The sequence below is a fragment of the Puntigrus tetrazona genome, chromosome 15 (assembly GCF_018831695.1).
Source record: "Puntigrus tetrazona isolate hp1 chromosome 15, ASM1883169v1, whole genome shotgun sequence".
Lineage (NCBI taxonomy): Eukaryota > Metazoa > Chordata > Actinopteri > Cypriniformes > Cyprinidae > Puntigrus > Puntigrus tetrazona.
In genome coordinates this window covers 6,328,233-6,339,184 of record NC_056713.1, presented here as the reverse complement: position 1 = coordinate 6,339,184, position 10,952 = coordinate 6,328,233, and the positions used below count along the sequence as shown (strand labels likewise).

At 38.6% G+C, this 10,952-nt stretch overlaps 2 protein-coding genes across 2 annotated transcripts; both read right to left on the bottom strand.

Annotated features, from left to right (window-relative positions):
* Positions 1–398: 398 nt before the first annotated feature.
* On the bottom strand, positions 399–6,137 carry clrn1 (clarin 1). Its single transcript, XM_043258199.1, has 3 exons — positions 5,699–6,137; positions 4,455–4,634; positions 399–1,617 (listed from the first exon to the last, which is right to left on the bottom strand). The coding sequence occupies exons 1-3, from the start codon at positions 5,949–5,951 to the stop codon at positions 1,352–1,354; spliced, it is 699 nt and encodes a 232-aa protein (XP_043114134.1). The 5' UTR covers positions 5,952–6,137; the 3' UTR covers positions 399–1,351.
* Positions 6,138–6,503: 366 nt separating this feature from the next.
* On the bottom strand, positions 6,504–10,660 carry gpr171 (G protein-coupled receptor 171). Its single transcript, XM_043258198.1, is given in 3 exon segments — positions 6,504–8,162; positions 8,165–8,645; positions 10,212–10,660. Coding segments are annotated over 2 exon segments (948 nt in total). The 5' UTR covers positions 8,367–8,645; positions 10,212–10,660; the 3' UTR covers positions 6,504–7,416.
* Between the last annotated feature and the right edge of the window lie 292 nt (positions 10,661–10,952).

Here is a 10,952-nt window from a genome sequence, read left to right as displayed (position 1 = left end):
CTTGTACGATACTGTACTTTTATTCTGTGCACGAGAGCAATGCATTGTAAAGAACGTGAAACGAAAATAGTGAGTAAAGAAACAGAATTCATGGTCACCAGAAAGTCCAATACCAATCATGAAAAAATAAAATAAAATAAAATAATAATAAAAAAAAAAAAAAAAAAAAAAAAAATATATATATATATATATATATATATATATATGTATATATATATATATATATATTATATATATATATATAATGTTTAATGTTTCATACTTTTAACTTTTTTATCTGTTTTTTAATTATTAGAATTAATCCATTTTTATTGAATTCTCAGTTTGAAAATAGCACTTGAGACCATTTCAAAAAACTGATTTATTAAACATCACATTATATTGCGAATAAATGCACATTGGCACAACGTGAGCGTCTTAACACACGGGAGACAAATAGAGAGCATTTACAATGAAATGATGCAACATTAGTAAAAGCTCATGATAACATCAGATCCTTAATAAACAAATAAGTGTCTGGTATCCTAAAGCCATGTGCCTGAATGATGAAATTAGATACATTTATTATATTTCTTTATGTATGTCCATACATGTTTCATTTAAATACAAAAACGGAAATTTGAAAATAACTATACAGCGGCCCTAATAAGAAAAAATTAAAATGGATGAATGCTAGGCTGTAACTCAGAATCAGCGTCATTTTACTATTACTGATTTTTTATTAGATTTTTTGTTTTTTTTAGTAAATTTGTAGCGTTTTTGTAATGAATTAATATTATTATTAATTCATTTTAGTTTTTTTATGTAATGCACTAAACAGATATCTTATTTAATGATTTCATTTTAAGTAATAAGAACATTTTTTTTATGATTTTTATCTGGTTGAGTTGAAGTGAGTGAATTGAATGGATGTAGTGTCTATTAAAAAGTCTACCTGTGTTATTTTTAAAACAAGTGGCGCCCGGTTTGCCATTTTGTTACGTAACGGGAAGACATTCATACATATTTAAGGGTCAAAACAGTTTTGTGGGGTCCCTTTGTGATTATAAAAGATCTGCAACCGAAGGAAACCGTCATGTCCCCAGCCAGCCTGGAAACTACGGGGTGTTTTCATCAGCCGCTTGAAACGCTGAGCGCTAATTGTCTGCGTGACTGACGGAATGAATGCCTCCCCGCTGCGAGATAAGACACGCGGGCATCTCCAAGTTCATGCTCTCAATGGCTTAAGAGGCTCGGATGCGTTCGGTCGCGAACAAAACGGATGCCGCCGTTCGCAAGACTCCTATTGAGGAGAGCTAGTCGCCGCGGTAGGATGTCGCGTGCAGGGGAGGAAGCAGAACAAAAGGGCCGCTCAGTACATGAGGTCCGCCGCTCCTGTGCTCGCATCCGACTCTTTGGCCTCCTGAAAGGGGAACTGGATCCCGGCCAGGCGGATCAGCAGGACGCCGAGGCCGTGCGTGAGGAAGGTGAGGAAGACGAGCCAGAAGGACCTGTCGTACCTCTCGCTTTGCGTCTTGTAGACGAAGCTGGCCTCGTTGAAGTTGAAGATGATCTCGGTCAGGTGGTGCAGCTTGACCTCTGAAGAGAACAGGATGAGGACCATGCAGGAGCAGAAACCTGAGGGAAACGGAAGGTCGCATCTCATGAAAGAGAGCAAAAACTCACGCTTTATTCAAGCGCGCTATTAGTGTGCTTCCGCATGTAATCTAACACGATCGTCAGACATTAAAGAGCATCAAAACTGGTAACTTTATGGAACAAAATGTCGACCAACGAAGAGGTAAAAATGACCGTCAAGCTTTGGGGCGCTGGTCGAATTCATAGACCTTTTAGAAAAAAAAATTATGAAACATCCACATTCAACTGTTTAATAACACAGTATGAAGTTAGAATAAAATGGTTTTTTTTTACATTTCCATAAAGTTCTCCATTTTCAAGCACTATTTTTGTAATATACTAAAAATGATTGCTTAAGATGAACTCAAGATCATCTAAATGTTCTCAACTGCGCTTTCTTGAGTGAATGTGAACTAAAATGCACTTTTAACATACTACCTTTGTTTCTAAAAATGTATTTAGTTACCACTTATAGCACGCTTGAAACCGTCTTTCATACAATAGTACACTCAAGTGTGCTACAAGTGGTAAGTAGTAAAGAATTATTTTTAGTATATGTGTGAAAATAGAGCATTTGGAAGTGTGCTTGTTTTTTACCTCTGTATTAAGTATGACATATTTCATAAATAAGAAAAGCCTCAGAGAGACCATTGTGTGAGTTGAGCTGTGTTCTTGACACCTACGCTGTTAACCACATCCCTTCTTTTGTCTTGCCATTTAAAAGCGCATTTCATTCTGGGAAGTATAAGTGACCCTTTAAATCCATTTTAGGCGTTAACGCAGCTCTAAATAAAAGTCTGAGCTTTTTTATGCAATGCTAGTGGATGGTGATGTTCACTGTCCATCTCCAAAAAGTACCAGAAGTCATCGTTGCTCACTGGAAGTCCTGCCCTTTAGCGCAGCTGCCAAATTTTGTTCAAGTCACCGTGATCGTTCATAAAAAGCTTTAACGTGAACGCAAGATTTGAGAGTACCCGTTCCTCACAAAAAGCTAATGTGTGACTTCTTGAAACTTGAAGAGCAATCTGAAACTATCTGCACGAAGCTGAAGGATTTCCCCACGCAGCGGCTTCGAGCTGACCGACAGAAAGCTGCTTGGACCGAAAGAGGTTCGATTTAACTTTATAGTGAGTTACTGCTCGCTTCGGAGCTTTGACAAGAAACCACCATCCACTTTCATTGTGTGGAAAAGCTTCTCTTTTTACGCTTGGTGGATGTAAGCAAATCAGGTTTGCTAAACACGAGGTGATGGCAAAAAAGATCAGGGGGGTTTTCTACCGTTAAAAGAGGTTATTGGACTTATCCTTGATGGATATCCTTCACAAGTTTGAGGCTAACTGCAGCCAAATTTGATATGAACCCACATTCCTGGCTGACAAAATGTGGTTTATAGAGCTAAAAAACTGAGCTGAAAGTAGAACAATTAAGTCATGGACAGAATTTATTACTAGAAACTTTCTTATATAATAATTAGATAGTGAAAGATATAGAAATAGTTGATATTTCAGGTGTATAAATGTAGCTTGTCACCTTGTTTTTTACTCCTTTCTTTTAATCCTTATATATAGTTATTGTTCTATACAATAAAAAAAGATTTTTTTAAGATTTAAATGAGCACTTATGCATTAAATTGATCAAAAGTGACAGTAAAATCGTGTGCTCTTAAATGATAAAAAAAACTGTATAATTTTTTTTAAAAAAGCATTTATGAAAAATATTGTTTTGACTATTTTTGATCATATAAATGTAGCCATGAAAAAAAAAGAAATCCTACCAATCCCAATCCTTCTGAACCAAAATATATGTATTTTAAGGGCAAATATTCAATATGTAAAATTAATTGTGCCAATGCAGTAAGTATATTAATCGCTGTAAAAACTAAAAGATGTTCTTTTCCTTAAAAAAAAAATAATACGTAGATAAAACAAATAGAGTTGCATTGCAATGTTATGTACAATTTTAACACAAATTATCCAAAAATAAACGAATTAATAAATAATGTGCTGGCCGCTGGTATTACTGTTACTTGTCATTTATCTGCAAGCAAGCCTGTTTTATTTCTTAGTTAACGGTGTTCTGTTGTGTGGACAGGTCAGATAGTTTAATAGAGCGCCATCAGTACACACACAACAGAGACGCCTGACACTAGAGATGCAGTGGAAATCTGGCCAGTCCTACCAAGCGCATTCATTTCCATCACTTTACTTATTTATCATTCAATTCTCTCTTCTCGGGACAGCTGAGATCACTTTCTCACTGGACTAACAGAGAGATATTAACAACTGCAGAGGCTCGTTTTTTTACCAGGCTTTAGTAAAGAGCCCGTCTAAATGGATGTATGCGTGAAATATTCACAAGGATTTTCTCTCAAGGTTCGAGAATTCAAGTTGCTGTTGACCTGGTAAAAGCTCTACTTTGACATAACAGTGGTTCTTTCTATTTATGTAAATGCTTGTTATATTGTGGTGTGTGTGTGTGTTATATTTACCAAGTTATGTTATTTACTAAATTATTGTTATTTCATTTTTAATGAATGATTAGACTGGATACACTGGATATAATATATTATGTTTTTTAATTTACACATATATATGTGTGTGTGTGGTTATATATGTGAAAAAAAGAATATATATATATATATATATATATATATATTTTTTTTTTTTTTTTTTTTTTTTCCAAAAGTAACAATAAGAAAAACATTTTAATCATTACATGACAGTTTTAGTACAGCAGGTGCAACCTTGTCCAAACTTGTGTGTGTGTGAGAGAGTGTGTGTGTGTGTGTCTGTGTGTGTGTGTGTGTGTGTGTGTGTGTGTGTGCGAGCAAGTCTTACAGCTTATCATGTTCCAGAGGTAAAGGCCCTGAGGTCCGTGCAGGGTCTCGTACGGACTTCCGAAAGCATTGTAAAAGAAGAAGACGCAGGACACCGAGGAGAAGACGATGAGCACCGAGCAGAAGAAGATCACGCTCACGTGGAGACCGGCCAGGCCCACGTCCATCAGGTCAGGGAAAACTACACAGAGTACAGACATTTCTAGCATCACCTCCTGAGTCTGAGACCTATTTTAGTACCGCTGAGGATACAAATGATCATCATCCACGTGTAAGGAAAACGTACCGGGAATCAGCTGTAAATCAGTCATCGCTGTGTTTCATTATGAGTCTGCCCTATAGTTTTGAGAATGCAATTACCATAGCATGTGTGAAAATTGATTAAAATCATTCAAGTTAATCGTATCTGTCTACAGTCTGCGCGCATCTCCCTGAGAGCGAAAACAATTTCGCGATGACGGTATTCTTTTGTTCTGCTAAATGTCGGGGCTCTCGAATCTGGGGCTTTTCCAGATCTCATTAGGAAAGAATGAATCATTGTCTGCGAAGCCGTCCGAGTCCCATTCAAAACCCCCCATCAATGAGACGAGTCCCTCTAAAACCTCAAGAGATAACAACTGAAAACTAAATCGACCGAAATCGTCTCTTTTAAATCTGTTCGATCTGCAGGATTTGCTTGCCGTGCACGAAAGATTTCAATTTTAACGATGACTAAAAAAGTAGACCTCACCCTAAGAGTTTACCTTTTCATAAAGCATGCAAAAAATACGACGAAAAAAGTGAAAAGTGCCGACGCAAGAACCTTTCTGATCACTAACTTCACTTTTCCGAGCAGGTTTTCGCCGTGACCTTTTAACTAACTTCTTTCAAAGTGATGTGAAGTCACTTCCCTTCAAGTTCACACCTGCTCAGTACATTAATAGCTTCCACTATTTTCGACCACAGAGATCTTATCATCCATCTTCTGCAGCTTATAAGTAAAAAAAAACTAACTATTAGTTTACGTAAAGCCACCTACTATTAAAGTGCTCAAGTGCGCAAATACTCGAAATATGGCATAACCATTTCTGTGTGGTCTACATATAAAACTATTTATATTTCTGGTGTGCTTTTAAAAGACACCTTAGACAAACAGTTGCTGGTAGCCATTGATACCATGGACCTAACTGGCTACTGGCAAATAGCAGAAAAAAGAAACCCGTTGAGGTTTGGGTGTTTGAACGAACAACGTTTTCGGTTACTCACAAGAGAAATAAAAGGGTCTGTCTCCCAGACCACACTGTTTCATGCCCTGGCCGTGGAAAAGTCCGTAGTTCGTCGTTCCGATGAATTTGTCCAGCTCTGCTCCGGACGCGTTCACGATCTGCGCGCCCGTCTTACACAGAACCGTCGCTCGAACCCAGAACCGCGTCCCCATCGCGGCGGCCACGACCAGGACACAGCCGAAGCAAAGCACGCCAGCCACAGAGAATATTATTTTCTTTTGACGGCTAGGCATTGTGTCTGACTCGGCGAAGAGCGCAGCCGCAGTGATCACTGGATATCCACGCGATTACGCGCGATCTTCCTGTAATCCATTGGACATCGCGCCGTTGCCAACTTTAAATTCAACTTTAGGTCTAAAAACGCGAGCTCTGTGAAGCGATCTCTAGTGCTATGTAGCGCGTGTCGGCCGAGTAAAGTTGGATCCCAATGTCTTCTCTGGATAGAGTTACGCCGAGCGCGTTCACCTTCCTCCGTCTCCAAGCAACCGAGTTGAACGTCTCGCGCCAGTGATCAGGCACGATGTGACCTTACATCTGATTGGTTATCAGAACAACATCTCGGGCTGCATTTAATAAGGTTACAGTTTATTGTGTGTGGTGTAAGAGCGGGACCGCTAAATATATATGAAATAATATCCCAAGTAAATAATAGTCAAGCCCGTTTTGAATGAATAGGTTTTCTGACTCATCAGAGACATGACTCGCGTCTTTCTGGGGAAAAAAATGTAACCTTCAATGTAAAATGTCATCGATCAAAAAGAGATAAGAGAGAAGTAATACATTACTAAATGAGGTGACAGTTATTATTTTGACAATATACAATGACAATTAAAAATAAAATAGTTGGGTGAAACAAGCAATCTTTATAATCTGGGAAGCATAGGCTGTATACAGTATCACCCCTACACCCTTTAATACTAGGGCATTATATATTTGAGGAGATGGCCGTTTGTAGTGGTGTCCAAAATCATAGTGGACGTTTTTGAGTGCACCTATACAATCCCACAATGCACCACAAAAAACAAGTGTACAACTGATGCTCAACGGCTAGAGAATACCCATAATGCCCCGTGTCTGTAAGAGTCTTGTACCTTGCCAGATGATTACCCTGCAGATAATTCATTGATTTTACAAAACACATGACATAATACAACAAAGGTATAAATTCACTGTAAATTGAATTATACAAAGAATACAAAATCTTCTGACTGCCATTATCAGTCTCTCTCTTTTTTCCTTTTTTTGAAAGTTGTGAAAACAGTTTCTTTCGTTCTTTAAGCAAACTGAACGCAAACAATATATCCGTGGTACAGTCCCATTCAAAGTTTACCTATGACGACTATGAATTGGGGATATGCAGTACGACTTACCCAAGCGATTCCTCACTGAATGACAAATAAATTAAATAAAACATATTCAGTTGCACGCTTGGGATGATGGTCCAGGTCCTCTGGGTCCTTTTTGGTATACAACAGCTTTTGTAGATTTAGTTACAATGTGTTTACAAAATTCTCATCAACTAATATTGCCAAACTTTTTTAAACGGACGTTTATGTCTCTGTGAATTCTTTTACCACAGGCTCTGCTTTGTTTTGCTAATCCAAAGTTCCTTAACTCCTCCTTTACACTACATTTACATTCATCGATCGATTTTGCGCTAATACTTGGTCCACAACCCTCAACCCTCTGGTTGAACTTTCACTCCGTCTCTGGGGTTGGAATGCTGCCTCTCTTCGAGAAGGCCTTCGTGATCTGATGCCTGAATGCGCGGCACATGACAAAGTACAGCACTGGATCGAAGCACAGGTGCAGGATGGCGAGAAGCAGAGTCGACTCTTTAGCCAGGAACAGATTCTTCCTCAACGTGCATTCGGTGATGAGCTCTATCTGCGTAAATGTGTACGGCATTCGCACAGCGTGATACGGTACGAAGCAGACCACGTGCGCCAGGGTCACCAATGCGATGTTTCTGAAGGCATGTTGGGCGCTAGCCTGTTCCTCAGGGTCAGATCCACGCCGAACCCAGAGCCTCTTCAACACCAGGCCGTTGGACAACAGCACCGCTACCGATGAGTTCAAGAAGATGGCCATGCCCAGGAACACGGACAATGCGTGCCAGTGCTTGGCCAAATCACCTTTTAAGTCCGAACACGTTAGGCCAACTTTGTCCTCGACGTTGTCTTCGATAGGGATGGCCATGTTGGGCACGTTGATGAAGAGCACCAGGAACCAGACCACCGAAGACATCAGCACCGCGAAGCCGACTTCCTGCAGTCGCAGCAGTTTGGAGCTGCGGGTGATCTGGAGGTAGCGCTGCACGCTGACGAACGCTAGAAAGATGATAGACGCGTACATGTTGATGTAGATGAGCGGAGCACTCACTCGGCAGTGAAAGATGGTCAAACTCAGAGAATCGTTGCCCAGATCTTTGGCGATCTTGACCGCAATGCCAGCATGAGGAGGAAGTCGGACGTCAGGAGATTGATGAGGTAAACGTTAATGCACTTTTTAGCACTTCGGCTGGTTATGAAGGCCCACAGCGCCAGCAGACCGGTAGCCATTCCAATCAGGAAGATGAGGACGTAGAACGTGGCGAAGGGCACCATGTTGTCGTTGACCACACAGGTGCTGGCGTTCGAGCTCGCCATTTCTGGATCCGTGCGAACTCCGATCAAACGAGGCCGTCGAATAGGTGCGTTTCACTTCTCCTTTTCTTCACGTGACTTTACCTTTCAAGTCAGACCACCGAGAATAATCGAAGCGGGTCTGAACACAGTTCTGTCTTTCACTTCACCAGAAAGTAAAAGATATCAGTAGGGGAAGTGGTAAGTCCCCTGTTTAAGCACGCGAAAGCATTTTCCTGTTTGAATCGCGCAAGGATATGATGTCACGTATCAGCATCAAAGAGAAAATGTCATGTAGCAATCCTGGAAAGAGAGAGGAAGAAGAAATATAAAAGTGTTTTAGTTATGCATTACAATAATATATGAACTGCTTATATGAATGTATGCGCATGCTGAAACCGGTTTAGATGTTACTAACAGTATAATAATAATTACAAATACATTATTAAAATCAAAAAAATCATAAATTATAAAGTTTCTGATGTTGTGGACCCATTTTTATTATTACTATTTATTACTAATATTATTATTTTAAAATCAAAAGTAATATATTTTATTATTACTATTTATTACAGTCTAAAGTTATATCGGTTAATGCTATGAACTGGCAACCCTCTTGTTCTCAGCGTTCATAAAAGCAGTGTTTAAATGTTAAGAGAAAAGATTGAATGAATAAATAAATTATCTGCAGCCGTGTCTTCACATTATAAAATCTTACGAATATTCAAAGTTGCAAGCAGGTCTGTTAAGATACATCAGCTTTAGCATGAAATAAAACAGTAGCAAATTAAATTGTGTATTATCTACCTCCACACTAAAAATGCAGATATTATGTAAAGTGCATATTTTTGCGGGTTTTGTGATAATAAAGCCTTACTTTTTTGCTTTTCATTTGACATAAATATCAGCTAGTGTTAATTTGAATTTGCTTTGCATTTTTCAAATTTCAAGAAATCCCTCAAAAGCCAATCATTTATGTCTCAAACAAAGAAAAGCCCATTGATGATTGTCAAAGTGCTTCGTTTGTCTTCTTCTTAGAGTTACTATGATTATATAAAAGCACTACTTTATATCTTTCTCAAAGTAGGGTGGCTTTTTATTTTGATGGTCCACTTCAGACATTCTGCTGGCGGTAAATAACTCTTAAACTAAGAGCTAGCAGCTAGTCAGCTAGCAGTCATTAGAGTATTAGTACACTGTCTGCTTTATAGCTTCTAACACTTCATTTTGATGGATCCACAACATGGCGACTATCAGAAACTTTGCAAGTATATGTCAACTTATTCTACTAACCCTAAACAGTCCACTCTGAGAGTTGTAGTTATGAACAAATGAGAATTAGTTAAGAAAAGTTAGTATTATTATAATTAGCAGAATGTCTGAAGTGGACTATTAAAGTAAAGCGTAACCCACAACTTCGGTGCAATCTGTTTAGATCTAGATTTCAGGTCTTTAGCTCAACACTAATCATTTAATCCTCGACTCGTGAAGGGCAGACAACTTTATGTACGGTTTTAACTAAAAACAGGCGCCGATTAGCATTTTCTGCAAATGGTGGTGAGAAAAAATATGCGCTTTAGGGAAGTGAGTCAGAATGTGGTCTGAATGCATTAAAAAAGGAAACTCATTTACAGTAATAACTATATATTAACATATTACTTTCTTTTCATTTTAATAGTTTTGTTTTACTTTTTAACGAAGCCAGCTATCTTTCATTGTTCATTAATATAATGCACGCTGTTTGTCGTTTCCCTTTAGGAAGTAAATACACATCTGAATCAGTTTAGAGACTTATTATCAGATGCACAACATCACACGAGGAAATGCATGCATGCTGTCTCGTATCAGAATTAGATTTTGATAACTTACCACACGACCAGAACGGCTTCTCCAGCAGATATCAGATCAGACGCTGTATATCGTTCCAGACGAATGAGCTACTCAGAGACTTTCTTCACTGGTTCAAACTACATTACGAATCCAGTTTCCTTATTACTTGGCCTTTGGTCTTTTTATGTCAGCCAATGGAGGAAAGCGTCTACCACACCTACAGTAAAGTGAATTGACGTAGCGGAAACGTGAACTTTCCTGATTCTGTGTCTATAGACAACCACAAACCACTAGTCTATGGCTCTCGTTTGCATGCGCTCTCAAGTTCCTGGTTTGAAAGAGAACAGCTTGGTTTTGACTTTCCACTCGATGTGTTAACATAAGTTGCCCCGCTAGTGTCATTAGACGGCCTTCCTGCTTTCAGGCACTCATCAAATTTCTGTAAAACCCAGTAAAATCATTAAAAAAAGCAAGAAAATGCATACCAACCGGGAATAATATTTTGTTACAGTGTTTTGCAGCTATAGTTTAGCTCAGCATTGCTTGGGTAAATCATTTGGCCTGCAGATATATTGTCAGCATGCCATAAAGTATACAAAATAATTTCATAATCTCAAAATTCAATACTTCCATTTAAAAGGGCAAAAATGTAAATAACAGAAGTAATTTCAAAGCGTTTTTCCACAGTTACACAATTTACCAGCAAAGCTTTATTGTTTACAAAATTAACAGTTCCTTTTCAAAAAATATTTTTTTCACACCAATAAAACATATTTTTAA

Bases quoted from the DNA above. Each gene is read 5' to 3' on its own strand.
- clrn1 (XM_043258199.1), bottom strand. From the start codon at position 5,951: ATGCCTAGCCGTCAAAAGAAAATAATATTCTCTGTGGCTGGCGTGCTT. The intron at 4,635-5,698 runs GTGAGTAACCGA...TACTCTGTGTAG, and splicing joins CAGACCCTTTTATTTCTCTT to TTTTCCCTGACCTGATGGAC. The intron at 1,618-4,454 runs GTAAGACTTGCT...CGTTTCCCTCAG, and splicing joins CCTCTGGAACATGATAAGCT to GTTTCTGCTCCTGCATGGTC.